General features: G+C 42.6%; 3 protein-coding genes across 7 annotated transcripts in view; all 3 read left to right on the forward strand.

Annotated features, from left to right (window-relative positions):
* The first annotated feature begins 1,534 nt into the window (after nt 1-1,534).
* LOC118289050 (hsp90 co-chaperone Cdc37) lies at nt 1,535-5,025 on the forward strand. Its single transcript, XM_035615709.2, has 8 exons — nt 1,535-1,911; nt 2,146-2,427; nt 2,573-2,678; nt 2,772-2,887; nt 3,020-3,142; nt 3,616-3,798; nt 3,894-3,965; nt 4,084-5,025. Exons 1-8 carry the CDS (start codon nt 1,804-1,806, stop codon nt 4,225-4,227), a joined length of 1,134 nt encoding a protein of 377 aa, XP_035471602.1. The 5' UTR covers nt 1,535-1,803; the 3' UTR covers nt 4,228-5,025.
* Nucleotides 5,026-6,575: 1,550 nt separating this feature from the next.
* Nucleotides 6,576-15,620, forward strand: tyk2 (tyrosine kinase 2). 3 transcript variants are annotated; one of them, XM_035616485.2, is made up of 24 exons: nt 6,576-6,734; nt 7,297-7,494; nt 7,635-7,758; nt 7,849-7,981; nt 8,068-8,231; nt 8,366-8,744; nt 8,831-9,013; nt 9,310-9,467; nt 9,549-9,666; nt 9,775-9,958; nt 10,088-10,194; nt 10,289-10,459; nt 10,589-10,676; nt 10,921-11,048; nt 11,258-11,393; nt 11,877-12,028; nt 12,408-12,558; nt 12,655-12,746; nt 12,834-13,023; nt 13,365-13,483; nt 13,825-13,997; nt 14,595-14,712; nt 14,815-14,925; nt 15,020-15,620. In XM_035616485.2, the coding sequence occupies exons 2-24, from the start codon at nt 7,317-7,319 to the stop codon at nt 15,134-15,136; spliced, it is 3,474 nt and encodes a 1,157-aa protein (XP_035472378.2). In that variant the 5' UTR covers nt 6,576-6,734; nt 7,297-7,316; the 3' UTR covers nt 15,137-15,620. The 3 variants fall into 3 exon arrangements, with proteins under 3 accessions (XP_035472378.2, XP_047184032.1, XP_047184033.1); XM_047328076.1 differs by having other exon boundaries at nt 8,828-9,013; nt 12,408-12,746; XM_047328077.1 differs by lacking the exons at nt 14,595-14,712; nt 14,815-14,925; nt 15,020-15,620 and having other exon boundaries at nt 8,828-9,013; nt 13,825-14,001.
* A 135-nt stretch (nt 15,621-15,755) lies between these two features.
* raver1 (ribonucleoprotein, PTB-binding 1) overlaps nt 15,756-16,551 on the forward strand; it is a 10,642-nt gene continuing 9,846 nt past the window's right edge. For all 3 annotated transcript variants that reach the window (XM_047328080.1, XM_035616492.2, XM_047328078.1), the window contains exon 1: nt 15,756-16,551. This exon is cut by the window's right edge and continues 511 nt beyond it. The gene's annotated coding sequence lies outside the window, so the exon portion shown is untranslated.

Here is a 16,551-nt window from a genome sequence, read left to right on the forward strand (position 1 = left end):
TGACTGGACACTGGAGCTCGGAACACCCACTGCTTAATGAACCTATGTGTTGATTTACATTTGTTATAATGTCATGTCCTTCATGCACAGTCGCCGCATAAAGCTGGATAATATGATATAAGCTGTCTGTTGTATAGTATATGTATTTATTAAAGAGACATCGGACTTTCTTTCTACAGCTTTTTCTGTTATCAAGAATGAAGGACACTTGTCAACAACCACCATGTTTGTTTGTTTTTTGAATCTCTAGAGATCTAATTTTGCTTGACAGAACTGAGTTTAATAGGAACACCTAAAACCAATGCAATCTAATGGACTCCTGTAATACGGTTATAATGTGCAGGTTTTATTGAAACTTGTTAGTGTGAGAGTTAACTTTAAGTATGATTTTTTTATTTTTAAATTAATTGATTTTATTTTTTCAATTTGTTATTAGAGAGGGAACAACAACATAGTATACACGGACAGTATACAAAGTACAACAACAACAACAACAGAGGAGTCAGGGGTTTGTTACACAAAGATATTGCAGAGGAATACATATGTTATGAGTTTTAGAATCCGAATTCTCAATTGGAATCAGCTTATTTGGCCAAGCATGTGTGAACATACAAGGGATTTGACTCCGGTTTATTCACCCAGAAGAAACGTACGACAACTAAAAACAAGGACAACCTAAATGAATGAGATGAACATAAACATTTAGCTACTATGTACAGATACAAACATATATAAAAAGAATATACATATATAAAAATATGTATAAATAAATATGTATGTATAAAAATAGGAGAGCAATTAAGTTGTAAGGAAGGCACTAGTGCAATTGTGAAAGAGGCAACGGTGCTTGAATAAATATGGATGATAAACAGATTACTATATATACACAAGGTAGAGTATTGGAATAGATATTGAATAATTAACAAGATTATTTTTAATTTTAATTTTTAATTTGCACACACATGACTGCATTAAAATACAGATGATGAAAACATAAGATTGTGTCCGGGAAGGTCAAGAAACCATAGGCTTAAACAAGGGACCTTAAGACATAAGAGGCTTTATTGTCCTTGTAAGTGAACAACGAAATATAGAGTGGTAGCTTTCTGAGACACTAGCAGCAATATAAAAACAAAACCAAACAAGGAAGAGAAACCAGAATATATACACAACTAAAAGAAAAATATATGCATAAAATAAGAATACTTCAATATTTTGAAATATATATACAAGATGTGCAACATGTAATGGTGCAAACAGTGCAGTGCAAACAGGAGGTGTAAAGTGGTTAGTGGTTGGCCTCCCTCAACTTAAGAAGAAAAATAAACGATAACAAATATAATATATATGCATTTATTCAAACACAAATTGTCTTTTCATGATTTTTAATTAAAAAAAACAACAGTTTATTTCATTTTATTTTATTATTTCATTACTGAATTTGCACAAAAAAACGTTTGCCAGAAGTTATAAAGGTATAAACAAAGGAAGCTGTATACGTGATGACGTACACCGGTGGCGGAGTGACGCGCTGACGTAGCCGGAAGTCAGCAGCGGCCGAGTCTTTCTAGAAGTGTGTAGCAGTCACTCGCTCGGCAGCTTTCATCTGCGTAAGTGTTGGCTACACGCAGTCCGTCGCCGCGCTGAACGCAACTACACGCCTTTGAAAAAGAGCAGCAGCCTTCGTTTGTCGTATGTATTTTTGATTTGAAAACATCCCGGGTGAGTTTGGTGTAGCCACGAACTTAGCCGAGTCATACCCGAAGGAGCTAACTCAGTGTGTGTGAGGCTCTCGCTGGCATCATGTCCAGGATCGACTACAGTGTGTGGGACCACATTGAGGTGTCGGACGACGAGGATGACACCCACCCAAACATCGACACACCCAGCCTCTTCAGATGGAGACACCAGGTACACCGCGCCTGGTCTTTTACTTGTGGGGAAGTTGCTGCACGTACACTGTTAGCTGTGAGGTGCTAGCTGGTTTCCGCTTCTCACTCGTCAGGAGTTAATAGCCTAGAAAATGTCCCACTTTTTCAGACAGTGTGATCTAGAAGGTGGGTGTGTACCATAGTTAAAAGCCAATGGCGGACGTAATCATCTTGTCCCTTTGTTGGTTGTGTCTGACCCGATGACGATCTCTAGGCGCGGGTGGAGCGGATGGAGGAATTCGAGAAGAAAACCGAAGACTTGAACAAGGCGCTCGCCGACAGTCGGCGCAAGCTGTCGGAGGCACAGAAGAAAGTGCAGGACCTGAACATTTCCGCCACGGACGACGCCAAAGCGGAGCTGAGCAAAGCGCTGGCCGAGGAGAAGAAGCTGAAGAAGGAGGAACGCGAGTGGGAGAAGAAGAGGGACGAACACAACCGGGAGGAGAAGAAGATGCCATGGAACGTGGACACGCTCAGCAAGGAGGGTTTCAGCAAGGTGAGGGGAAGTTGTCGGGGGGCCTGTGGGCTTCGGAAGGGAACTTCGGTTGCTAGTGAGTTGACTTTTATGTGAGGATACTAAAGGTATTAGGAGACATGATCTGTCCCGATCCGTCACAGTGATTATTGTCTGCCATCCACAGAGCGTCGTCAATGTCAAACCCGACTCCAACGAGGAGACCGAAGAAGAGAAAGAGCAGAAGCACAAAACCTTTGTGGAGAAAAATGAAAAGCAGATCAAACATTTTGGTAGGGACTTTTCATTTTTTCATTTTCATTAACTGCATATTGTGGTAATTATGTAGTAATGATGGCCCACCGCCGCCGCTGTCTTTACTACAGGCATGATGCGACGTTGGGATGACAGCCAGAAGTATCTCTCCGACAACCCTCATCTAGTATGTGAAGAGACGGCCAACTACCTGGTCATCATGTGCATTGACCTTGAAGTCGAGGAGGTAAACACAAAAAAATGCTTCCCTTTTTCCCCACTGTTGTTTTTTAAGAGTTTTATGAACTCACGGGACACATGGATGGTATTTTCTTAAGTGTGTACATTATTGCTCAAAAAATGTTCCCTCCTTTTGTAGAAACATGCATTGATGGAGCAAGTGGCTCATCAGACCATCGTCATGCAGTTCATTCTCGAGTTGGCGAAAAGCCTCAAGGTGGATCCCCGCGGGTGCTTTCGTCAATTTTTCGCCAAGATCAAGGTGATTAAAGGTGTTTGGATGCTACACGATCTAATCGAATAACGTGTAGCTCCCTTATAGACCAAAACATTACAGGAACAATGGAACCAGAGGAGCTAGACTCAGTGACTCAACTGTGAAGTTTATTATTTAAATGATGTTTGAGATGCAATTTTCATAGAGTAAATAAGTCATCTTTTTGTGACTCTAATTATTTTTTAGTGGGCCATTATGAATGAAAGAAAATGAGACGTGTAGACTGAAAGACCCTGTGTCCCTCAACTTCCTTTCACTGTTCAATTCTCTCTCTCCCTCCCTCTCCTGTCTCAGTAGTAAGAATGTAAAAACACAGCAGCAGGTACTTCTTATATCAGGAACAAGCAAAGTGGAAAGTAAAATACCAGAGTTCCTCCAAAGGTTCTTGGGGATCGTTCCAGTGTTAGAGACATCATAATACATGCAAATACTAATTGTGTGTACGTGTCAACTCACAGACGGCTGATCAGCAGTACCAGGAGGCTTTCAACGATGAGCTGGAGTCTTTTAAGGAGCGAGTTCGCGGCAGGGCTAAGATCCGCATAGAGAAGGCCATGAAGGAGTACGAGGAAGAGGAGCGACAGAAGCGCATTGGACCAGGAGGGTTAGATCCTGTTGAAGTGTATGAGTCCCTGCCAGAAGTAAGTTTTTCTGTTTTCAAGAAACTTTTTTTCTTTTCTCCTTTTTTCGTCCTTGTTGGTGTAAAACGCCTCACGCGGTACGTTCTCAATTGCAGGAGATGCAGAAATGCTTTGACGGCAAGGACATCCAGTTGTTACAAGAAGTTATCAGCAAAATGGATCCAACCGTAAGTTTCTTTGTTTTCTGCCTACAGTTGTTTTTTTTAAATTATCATTAGATTCACTTGAAGATATTTTTCTCCCATCTTGGTCAATTTACAAATGTGATGATTTCACACGATTTAGGAGGCGAAGGCTCACATGAAGAGGTGCATAGACTCTGGGCTCTGGGTCCCCAATTCCAAGACAGACGGGGATGGGGATGAAAAGGAGGAAGATGCCACCTATGAGGAGGTGAAACAGGAGCAGGAAGAAGCTAAGAAGGAATGACCAATGTTCATCCCATGATTTTGCTGCTTGTGTTAATGTTCTTACCCACTGTATTGCAACTCCACTATGTGTATGACTAGTTTGCCAATTGAGGAACCATTGACGAAATTGACTTCTCAAAAAATGTTTAGCTCAGTTTTAAGGGATTAGCGTTCAATAAACTGCACAAATACTTGCATCAGTAACTCCTGCTTGGAAAATAAACTGCTGCTTGTTGTTTAGGTCTTTTTATTTGTTTGGACATCACTAAAGTTATATTCCTGCATTATTCCTGCATTTATCTGTAAATGCCTGTTGATTTTATGTGGGTGCATATGTGCACACATGCCTATCTGCTTCAATGGTGTTGGTGTATGGTTGGAAAAAACATTATTTGCATTTTCAGGGGCCTGTACTACAAAGCAGGATTTGTGGTTAGTGAGGTGACTTCAAGGCTTAAATGTTTTAGTTATTTTATCACTTACAGAATATGAGAACTAAAATCTTAACCATCTGATATCTTTCAGTAGAAAAACTATCCACAAAAGTTCACCCAGCGTTGCCTGAACCAGTAAATAACTAACCTGGTAAGTTGATCCAGGTCCCAATGTGAAGCCAGATGACCAAAGATATCCTGGACTTGCTTTTTAGTACAGGCCCCAGGTTGTGCATATCATTTCTTTTCCCTTTTTTTTTCTCTGTCATTTCCAAATTTGATTTTTTTGTTTGACTTTCGGGCTAGTGCGATGGTCATTTGCCTAATTGTAACATTTTCTACAACTTGCATAACTAAATGTTGATTTGTATCCAGCTATTCAATATGTTGTGTTGTGGTTGTGTCTGAGGACCATATGGTTTACCCGCTTTTCAAATCATCAGTTAATGGATGAAAAATGTGAGAATCTAAGAAAATAATCCATCTGCTAGACTTTGACAGAAGGTAAATAGATAAATATGCCATAATTCAGCTCAGAACTACAGGCGTGCAAAAAACAACTAATATTATACTTTTTAGACAGTGTTGGTAAAGTAGTGGTGGTATTGAATTAGATTGCTTTACATGGAGGGATGTTTCTACAAGTTTGTTGAATTGGGCGCAGATAAAACAGAGTATATGTGAAGTTCAAAAGTAACAAACTGTTTTGCAGTCCACCATCTTGTCTGGTGTTCACTTTTGCCAAAAAAGTGCTATTGCAAGAACCTTTTTTATCAAAAACAATGTGTTTTATGATCAAAGGTGCAGAATAATTCTTAAAAGGCATCAACCAACATTAACAAGAGCATTAAACCGTAATAAAATAAATAATATTCAACATATTAAACATTAAAAAGGGCATCAAAACATACTTTTTTTTCACATGAATGTTACAGCTGAGCAAACTACTCTGGTGCAGCAGAATATACTTGTAGAAGGTGTTGTCCACCTTGTGTTGGAGGTGCTGCAACTGCCGCAGTCTGTGCTCAAACACTTTGCAGTAGGCAGAGATGGGATCATCCCGCTCATCCTGGAAAGCCAACCTTTCCAAAGTTGACCAATGGTACCCATTAACTTTGTTGACTCCTCACTACAGGACTCCTCAATCATCGTAATCCTGCAACGCTTCGTCCTCGGGGTAGACTGGCTGGAGGTTCTCAGCAAAGTCTCCTCTGTGATAGGTGCTGTTTCTGACTGTGCTGCACAGATGGTGGACTCATCGGTACAGACGGTGGACCCCGCGAGGGGAGTGGTGGGCGTTGGCTCTCCTCTGCTGAGGAGGGGGCACAGCTCTCACTGCAGGTGCCATCTGAAGGTGAATTGGAATCAGGCCTCTGATGGTTCCTAAAAAACACAACAAAAAATTAATCAGAATGAGTGGTGTGTAGTGCCATACAATCTTAAAAGTAAACAATACTCTAGTAGAAGTCAGGAAAAGTTTGTTTCCCCTTTTGACTCGACAAATTAAAAGTCCACTTGCCCTGACAGTGGACTCCCTCTTTCAAGTGTGGGGCTCTAAAAACTGTAGCCGGGTCAGAATCCACTGCTGCCGGCCAGTCTTTTGAAAGTACTGGGTCCTCAGAGAATCCCACTATTTCCGGTTTGCTTTGTCTGAAATACAAGGACAAGATCGAGCCCCCAGTAGTCACTTACTGTGGATCACATTGGTGTCGTAAAATTTAAAAGCTGATATGGCTTTACTCATCACTCGGAAAACAAAAAAACAAAATCTTGACAATATCCTCTTTTAAAAACAAATGTCATCACTTGTATTCTTTTATTTTGAAAGCTGTGCTCCGTCGCACGTGACTGTGCGCGCGCTCCTCGCCTGGAGGAGGAGGAAGAGGAGGAGGGGGCGTGGCGGGGCGGGGCGGGGCCTCGTCGGTTTCCGGAAGCAGCAGTAAGTCAGAACCCGAGAGAGGGAGGGAGGGGGAGAGAGAGAGAGTGAGTATCGACGGCGGAAGAAGACGCACGAAACGATGAGATTATGAGTCTTGACGGCTGACGGGTTTATTTCACCGAGACAGGATTCCGGCTGACAAAAGGATCGCGGGTGAGTTGTGTAGAGACTCGCTTGTGACAGACACGTTGGTGAGGTTTTGTTGCGGATATAACGTCAAAATATGAGGAAACAAGTTTTTCTGAGCCATTCGGTGACGCAGTCAGTGCGCGTGCGTGTTATTTCCTCATTTATATATTTCTATTCAAAAAATACTGGAGTTGTTGTTTTTTGCGGTGTTGTAGAATAGTATTTATTGTATATAATAAGTGCGACGGAAGGCCTTTTGACGAGCTGATGATTATTACCTAATGTCGCATTATTATATTAATAATAACAATGATTATTATTAATATAATAATAATTATTAATATTAATTAATAATTATTAATAATTGTTATAATTATTAATACTGAATATGTTATTACAGAAAATAAGTCGCAAGGTGTTGCTTTTTAAAATTGAGTTTTTGTGTTTACGCACGTGATTCCAGCAAGTACAACAGCTGATTACTACATCATACAGTCAAATAGCCTATTGTTTTGACACCAATGTTGCCGTATGTGTGTGTGTGTGTGTGTGTGTGGGTGGGTGTGTGTCTCTCTCTCTCTCTCAGTGACTTCGCTCTTCCCCACCATGTCCAGAAAGTGGTGGTCCAAGCGTTCAAAGCCAGGGGCATGTCACGATGACCCTACCCAGGGTCAAGGCGTCCACGTTTTCCTCCTCTGGACTAGAGAAGGGGAGAGATACTTATCCCACACGGGAGGCGAGGTCACGTCAGAGGAGCTGTGCATCTTGGCAGCGGAGGCTGTGGGTGAGGGCGGACAAACCTTGACCGAATGCACCCACACACTGATGAAATGAAAGGCCGTTTCTAAATGCGTCTCTGTTCCTCTGGCATCTTTTTTTTCTGCCTTTGGCAAATCTGTTTACTCTCTTGTGTTTGCTCCTAAGGGATTGCACCTCTGTGCCATGTGTTGTTCGCCCTGTACAATCCACTATTACGCTGCTGGTACAGTCCAAACCATGTTTTCAGTGCAGATGAGAACTCGGGCCTCGTACTTCACTACTGTATGAGGTAAGTCGTGTTTGTGTAACACTGTGTTAGCAGGGAAGATGGAAAATACTGGGCCTACTCACAGCGGCTGTCTGGTCTCCTTGTATCTAGATTTTACTTTCACAATTGGCACGGACTAAATGAGAAGGAGCCGACTGTATCTCGCTATCGTCTCCGATCCGGGACAGATCAGGGGAGTTCCCCTCTGCTTGATATGACCTCCTTGGAGTATTTATTCGCTCAGGTTTGTTAGTTGTATGCACATACTGTATTTGTGGTGATGAAAATGATTACAGCACCTAAACTTTTTGCCTCCCGTTCCTCCGAAAGGCTAAATATGAATTTGTGAATGAAGTGGTGCAGATGGAAGACATTCAGTCAGAGGATGAGCTAAGTCGCTTCAAAAATGAGAGCTTGGGGATGGCCGTGCTTCACCTCTCACACCAGGCGATACAAACAGGCTGCACTTTACAAGAGATGGCGGAGAAAGTCAGGTACATTTCTATTTATTTGTCTCGTTTTATGTGGCCTGTTTTGTTTCTCTGCTGGTTCACTAAATGATCTTCTATTATAATTCAATCACTAGATCCAGGTAAGATCAACTTATCTTTTTCCTTTTCTTTCCCAGCTTCATACACTGCATTCCAAAGTCTTTCTCCAAACACATTTCCAAAGACAACTTCCTGACTAAAATCCGGATCAACCGGGTGTTCGCAGACTTTGTGCGGACCTTCCAGCAACACACTGTGGATAAAGAGCGGCTGGGAGGCCAGGAGATCATGTATAAGTACATCTCCACTCTTGAACACTTGGCGCCGCAATTTGGCACAGAGACCTTCCCTGTGTCCCAGCTGGAGGTGAGGGAGGACGGAAATGGAAGTAGCTCTTACTCCGACAGCACGAACGCGCAGGGCGTCTCCAAAGACAACTTCGTGGCTCCTGCCACACACGAAATAGTGGTGTCTGGCACCAAAGGGATTCAGTGGAGGACGGTGTCCATTCAGAAGGTATGTCAAAAATGTCAAGCCTCTCAATGGGCTAATTCTGTGAGATGTTGTGTAGACTTGATATCCCTTTGCTCTCCTTACTGCAGGCGCAGGCGAACGCTTACCTCAGGAGTTACTACATGAACACGACGAAATCAAAACACCAGTCCAGCCAGGCGACTGCTAAAACTCCCAACAAGCTGAGCTCCTTCTGTGATTTCCATGAAATAACTCACATCGCCCTCAGCGGAGCTAATGTGTGCATTAGCACTCAGGACAATCAGTGCATGGTTAGAGCACTGGCTTACCCTTTTTTCTGTGAAAGCCTGAATGCATTAATATAATTGCTCAATGTGCTTGTGATGCATTAATCCAATTGCTATACTGTGTTTTCATTATTGTTCTGTCTGAATGTGCTATACAATAAGCACAGATGCCTCGATTCTCATATGCTCCCAATTCCATGTGTTTGTGACTGTACGTGTATTGGGTTGTGGTACACCTGGGGCATGGTATTATGTTCTGTATGTGTCTGTAGGTGGGAGCTCTGATTGTAAGCTTGTGGTGTTTCTGTATGTGTATGTAGGTGGTTCAGATGAACTCCAGCCAGGAGGCCCGTTCCTTCATCTCGCTCCTGGATGGATACTACCGGCTGACTGCAGACGCCCACCACTATCTTTGTCATGATGTGGCTCCCCCGAGGGTAGTGCTGAGTGAAGCAAATGGACTGCATGGGCCTATGCAGTGAGTTTTATTTTTTTCTCACCTCTTACACGTGCACATACAGACACAGTGTGTTATATCACAACTCTGGTGCGTTTCCAGTGACGATTTTGTGCTGCTGAAGCTGAAAAAGGAGGCGGCAGAGGAGGGCGCTTTCCTCGTCCGTTGGAGTGGTCTTGACTATCGCCGTATCATCCTGGCTGTGCTCAACAAAAATAAGGTATGTCGACACCCACTCTCTCCTCCGGGAATTATTGCAGTGCCGTGATGGCACACATTTTTTAAAGCTCCCGTGTGATGCGCACCTGTGTCTATGCGCGGCTCACAGAACGGATCGACGCCGAGCCACAAGCAGTTTCGGATTCAGCACAACGGTTCGACGTTCTGTCTGGAGGGCTTGGAACGAGATTTCTCTAGCGTGAAGGAGCTCACAGACAGCCTCAAATCCTTCGTACTCAAGTCTGGATCAGACAGCTTCACTGTGAAAAAATGCTGTTTGCCACGACAAGCAGGTGTGTGTTTCTTTAACATCTCATTTCTTCTTGTTTTGAAGTTATCTTGTGACTCAGTGGCTGTGTTGTGGGATATTATTTGTGATTTTTTTTTATGAGTTTGTCTGTGTCTCTTTGTGCGTGACGTAGAACTATCTAACCTTCTGGTGGTGAGGCAAGGTGTCGATCACCGAGATAACTTTAGCTCCATGACCCAACTACGTTTCCACCAGATCAAGGACAAGGAGCTCGTACAGGTGACAACGCTGACACTCGTCACCTCGCCTCAAAATGTCTGTTTCACCTGACGAGCGTGGTTGCTGACAGGATGGATGTTGTGTTTATGAACAGAAACAACATCTGGGCCGCGGGACCAGAACCAACATCTACTCGGGCCGTCTTCTCGTGCGGGGACAAGGAGACAATAATCATGAGGACGAGTTCAACAACAACTCCAATGACAGCAGCGTGATCCGAGTGGTTCTCAAGATTCTAGACCAAAGCCATGAGGACATTGCACTAGTAAGCCACAAATCACTCAAAAGAAGTGGTAGTTTGTCAAATCCAAACAGATGTTAACTAGGATAATCTGTTATACTCACATATCCTATGGTCGCTCTTTCAATAGTCCCTCCTCTTTGTCTCTCTCAGGCCTTTTTTGAAACAGCAAGCCTCATGAGCCAGGTATCCCACAGCCACCTTGTGTTTGTGCATGGTGTGTCTGTCAAAGGATCTGAAAGTAAGCACACCTCTACAATCTCACTTCTACTTAAACTCGAACGCCTTCCTCATTTGCCGCTCCACCATCTCGCACATGATGAGCATGTGTAGTCAAATGTATAATTCTATCACCAAGGGGACCATTGGGGCAAATGCAAAACCACATTCATCCTGTTCTGTTTCAAAGAGGATGCTACTTGTTTACATTTTGCTCGTGGCTGTAGCCGATGCTTGACCTCTCGGCCGTTTTCCTGCCTTTGCAGACATCATGGTGGAGGAATTTGTTGAGTTTGGGCCCTTGGATGTTTTCCTCCGCAAAGAAAAGGCGTCGGTGACTCCTCAGTGGAAATTCATCGTTGCAAAACAACTTGCAAGTGCTCTCAGCTATCTTGTGAGTTCAAACACTACTGTGTTTGTTTCTTTGTCACAGATTGTAATTCAGTACAACTCACTTGAATGACCGCACGGCTTATTGGCCATTAAAGTGAAGTAATGCCTCCAAATAATCTCAGGAAACACTCAAGACATTTGTGGTAAACCTGTTTTAATGACTCTTTGAATCCCAAATAGTTAAAACCAGCATCGTTTTCTACATTGTAGGAGACCAAACGGCTGGTCCATGGAAACGTCTGTGCCAAGAACATTCTGGTGGCAAGACGAGGCCTGGAGCATGGTACTACACCTTTCATCAAGCTGAGCGATCCAGGAATTTCCCTGAGTATCCTTTCACGGGAAGGTCAGAAACCAGCATCATCTCTTTTACAGAAAAAGTATTCTGCCTTATTTTAATCAGATTCAGGAAACAGGAACCTTCAACCAGACCTCTTCATGTGACCTGTTTCCTGTTATCTTGCAGTTTTACCTCACAGTGTTTTGCGTTAAAGCCGTCTGAAAATAAAATACCCTTTTCTCAAACAAATTCAGACGTGATTTTTCACTCACCTCCAAAAATGTTTTATGGTATTTACGTGTAATGCGCCTAAGAAAAATAGAACCATTTTTTGGCGCTGCTGACACTAACAGACCATATAAAATGAACTTTGTAGATTTTTAGGGACTTTTCTGGTATAAAACATTGAGTATTTTTCACGAATTATGGTCATTTGAATACAAAATTAAAAAAATTTCAGTTTTCTAAAACCTGGAACAAGAGATCGCCTTTACACAACACTGTGTGTGTAACTCCTGTCACTTTTGTCATTGATATTCTGCACCGCAGAGCGTCTGGAGCGCATCCCGTGGATCGCCCCCGAGTGTGTTGATAGCGGTGCACCCATCGGCAATGCTGCTGACCAGTGGAGCTTTGGTGTCACTCTGCTCGAAATCTGCAACAACGGCGATCTTCCCATGAGTGGCTTTTCATTGTCGAAGGTAGGCCCGCATGCAGCTTTAAAGGTCCAGCGTGTGGGATTCAGTATCCTTTTTATATGCACATGGATAGCAGGGCATCTGCAAAAAGAGTCTGCCATTTCGATACAGTATCCAATAATGAACAAAACTAAACACTTTCCCTTGAGAGGGACTTTAGCATCTCTGAATGCCACCGTAGGTTCTGCCACATGCTTGTGAGGGAAGGGGTATTCGGTTGGTTGTAATCTGCACCCTCACCACTAGATGCCACTAAATCCTACACATTGAACCATTTGAAGCTCTTTTTTTTTTAAATCCCCCAACTGCAACAAGCCACTGCTACCCATTTTATCTTTCTAACATCGTAATTGTAACACCATAAACTTTTCGCCCCCAACAGAAAGAGCTCTTTTATCAGCAGAAGGGTCGCTTGGCTGAGCCATCCTCCCAGGACCTGGCCAGCTTCATCAGCATGTGTTTGACCTACGAGCCTGTGGAGAGGCCTTCGTTCCGGACTTTGCTCCGAAAGCTCACGGAAATCATGATCAAAAGTGGGTTTTTCTTTACCCTCACAGAACTTTTTTGTCTTTCAATCTGTTTCAATGTATGTAATGACTGTGGGGTTTTTTTTTTTTTTCTGCACTCAGATCCTGATATCTCTCCCAGTGAAACTCTCCCTGACGCGGACCCCAGCGTGTTCCATAAACGATATCTGAAAGAGATTCGGGACTTGGGAGAGGTGAGTCCTACCACCACATCACGAGCTGTTCTCTTTTTCCTCCCTGTATGTTGGAGAATAATCCACAGCTTATTGCTCTGTCTCCAGGGTCACTTTGGAAAGGTGACTCTCTACCTGTACGACCCAGCCAACGATGGCACTGGGGAGTGCGTGGCTGTGAAGGCTCTGAAACAAGAGAATGGTCATGCGCCTGATGGCTGGATGAAAGAGATTGAGATTCTGAAGTCTCTCTATCACAGCAACATTGTCAAGTACAAGGGCTGTTGCACCGAACTGGGTGAGTCCTCAGCTTTCTTTTGTCTGCTTCAAAAATGTTTATTGAAATATACGTAACAAATGCAGTGTCTGCATGTGCTGAGGAGCGCTTGCTCGGTAGCTCCCTTTTCCCTTTTCAGTAAGCCCTGCTTAGTGGATGATGCAGGGAATTGATTTTGGACCCTGCTGTTCCTCTGTAAATAATGAACATCTTGTCGAAGTCAATATTTGGAGCTTTTAACACGCAGCATGCCGAGCAACACAGCTCCTCCTGAATTTGGATAGGGAGCAGGTCATTCTTGCCTTTTGAAAAAAATTATGGAAATAGGAGGATACAAGCACTGTTGTGTTGTTCATTGACAGGAGGACAAGTGGTGCAGCTAATAATGGAGTACCTTCCTCTGGGGAGTCTGCGAGAATACCTTCCCACACACAAACTGGGTGTGCCCCAATGCCTCATGTTTGCTCAGCAGATCTGTCAGGTGAGTGTGGGTGCTCAGCTCACCATCTGCACCTCCTCTTAATCTTATAAGATTGCTGGTGCAGATGCCATAGATGTGAGGTTATGTTCCGTTTCCTTCAGAAGAAGCTTGGTGTTTCTTAATCAACAAGTTCAACTCTGAAGAACAATAGCATCTCAGGAAAGAATCACTGTTTGTGCTGTTGGTCACAACATTTGCATCTTTTTCAGCCAATTGGTTAATTTCGCACCAGGCATACATAATTCACAAAATCAGAATTTTTATTCTTCTTTATACTTGAGTATTTGATTTGAAATCTCCATTCACCCTTTTTGTGTGCGCCTGTTCTTTGTGTTTTAAAGGGGATGGAGTACTTGCAATCAAAGCGATACATCCATCGAGACCTAGCCGCCCGCAACGTTTTGGTAGAAAATGAGGGTTTGGTGAAGATTGCAGACTTTGGCCTGACAAAATACATCCCTGAAGGCGAAATATACTATCGTGTCCGTGAGGGTGGGGACAGTCCAGTGTTTTGGTGAGCTCATGCAGCACTTAACCAGCACTTTGAGATTGCTTTTAGCAATGAAAAGTGCTCTATAAATGAAATTTATTTTTATTATTATTATTATTATTATTATTATTAACCATAGACTAAAAAAGTTTGCAGAGGCATTTCCTCCAGCTCCAACTGTACGAAACTGAAGCCGATATATCCCAGGTACGAGGCCATTGCCATCTTGCGCTGTTGACGTCCTTTGGAGCCAGTGTCTGTGGCAGTGATCAGGGGGTGGTGCTGTGATATCGAGATCCCACTGATACACGCACTCATCTCATCTGTCAATCAGGGCATTTCACCCCCTTTTTAAAGCATCAAATAACTAATTTTAAAAAAACAACTTATTTACACTTTAACATACATCAATGTGATAGGGACTACCTAAATTGACTGAAAAGGTCCTTGGGAATTTTTTTATTTCACTTATTATACCGCAGCCAGCCAGCCACCAGGAGGCAATCAAGTTGTTTTGACTTCACTTTTGCGAGCTGTCATGTCATCCATCTTTATATACAGTAATTGCACTTATCAGCTTTAATTCCTTTGATTACTAAACTCTATTTTTCCCCTGTGAAGGTATGCCATTGAGTGCCTGAAGGAGAATAAATTTTCCTTTTCGTCTGACATTTGGTCCTTTGGCGTCACGCTGTATGAGATCCTTACCCGCTGTGACCCACGGCAAAGCCCTCCAATAGTACGTCATCTCTGGCCTCAGAAAAAAAAGAAGCTTATAACTGCATGTGAGAATCCCTGTATTAAATGTACAGTGTACACTCCTGTTTTTTTGTTGTTGTAGAAGTTCATGGAAATGATGGAGGCAACCCGAGGAGAGATGACTATGATGGTCCTCCTAAAACTGCTGGAGAGACAGCTGCGATTGCCTTGTCCCAAAGAATGTCCACATGAGGTAACATTACAAGCTCATTATGTAAAGTTGACATTTGGCCTGGTGAGGAGCCTGATAGTTTCATAATTACTACTTTTTTGTTTTTTACCAACAGGTGAAATTGTTAATGGAACAGTGTTGGGCTGCAAAACCTGCACAAAGGCCTTCATTCAAATCCCTCATTGAAAGTTTGGAGGCCATTCGCAGAACATACGACTGGGAGTCGATATAAGACCTTTCCCTGGCTCAGATTCACTGATGAATTTATTGGCGATCTAATTGTCAAGATGTCATCACTTTGCCACTATGACAACCACATATTACTCGGTAGCCAGTAATGCGTTTCCTACTGTGCTGTGCCTGCTGCCTCCATTTACAATGATGTCTTTTTGATAAAAGCACACTGCTGCCTGCTCATATTTGACACAATATTATACTCGGTGTGTGTTTATTTCCCGACTGATGAGGTGAACTTCATGAGGAGAAGTGCTGGCTTGGGCAGTTAGCCCCCTCAGTGTTTACTTTTGTCTATAAAATGTTATAGGTTTGCATATACCACAGTAAGTAATTAAGTAAGGGTGATTACTATCTCTGATTAAATGTTTAATTTCTGTACATTTTTTAGTGTCTGTTAACTTTGCATTTATTTTGTATAAACCAGAAGAAAAAAATTCAACATGTAATAAACAATTTTTCACACGGCCTTTCTTAAATGACAGAAACAGACTGATGCATGTGTCAAAATATGTATTGCTTAATGTGCTTTTTTTGTGTGCATTACAGGATGTCCTGCATCCAACAACACAGCTACATCTCTGTTTCATTAGAACTCTTTGATCACTAGCTCACAGGGATACATACAGTAATGAGAGAAACTTCTACAAGTAGAAGGCCCATACCTCCGCCAAGGCCGAACAAACTTACACAGGATCGTCTAGTTCTTATATTAGAAATATGACAGAAATAAAAATGGTCTGATGAAAAACAACCTTGGATCCACATCACCAGCACCAAAATTTAACAGGTTCTTCCCAAACCCCATCCCTGCTACGAGTTCTCATTTAGTCATTTGTGCGTAATCTGCTCATAAAAAAAACAAAATACAGACACAGTAAACATAACCTCTGTGGCAGAAGTAATAATATTTTTTAACAAACTGGGTCACTAACCCAGACAATGGCATATCTGAATACCCTTCGTGGTCATGATCATTATAGGTGAGTGTTCATACGGCACAACTGCAGGCAGGAAATGTCCAAACCTGTGAAGATGAAAATGTACAACTGACATGCTGCAGAGTGACAGAGAAATAATTACACTTCTTGCTCTGGCACTGGAGTAATTTATCTCAATTTACACATTACTCACGGTGAATTGTGTGGGGATAGGAGAGGCCTACTTACTGCCCACAGCATCACAGAACCATCTGACACACCAACCAGCCAAGTGCCAAATGCAGCGTTACCCTTTAGTATTCAACAGGTGTCTGAATCAATGTTTTGCATACTACATCTTCACAAAGACCCATTAAAAACGATGGATTGAGAAACCAAATATAGTGGACATGAACGTGCATTTGTTTTTAAGGCAGGAGTCTGTCTGATTAAAATGTCAGTAGAGGCCTTAAGACTAGTTTCAGGGCCCACA

Source organism: Scophthalmus maximus, chromosome 17 (assembly GCF_022379125.1).
Source record: "Scophthalmus maximus strain ysfricsl-2021 chromosome 17, ASM2237912v1, whole genome shotgun sequence".
Taxonomy (NCBI): domain Eukaryota; kingdom Metazoa; phylum Chordata; class Actinopteri; order Pleuronectiformes; family Scophthalmidae; genus Scophthalmus; species Scophthalmus maximus.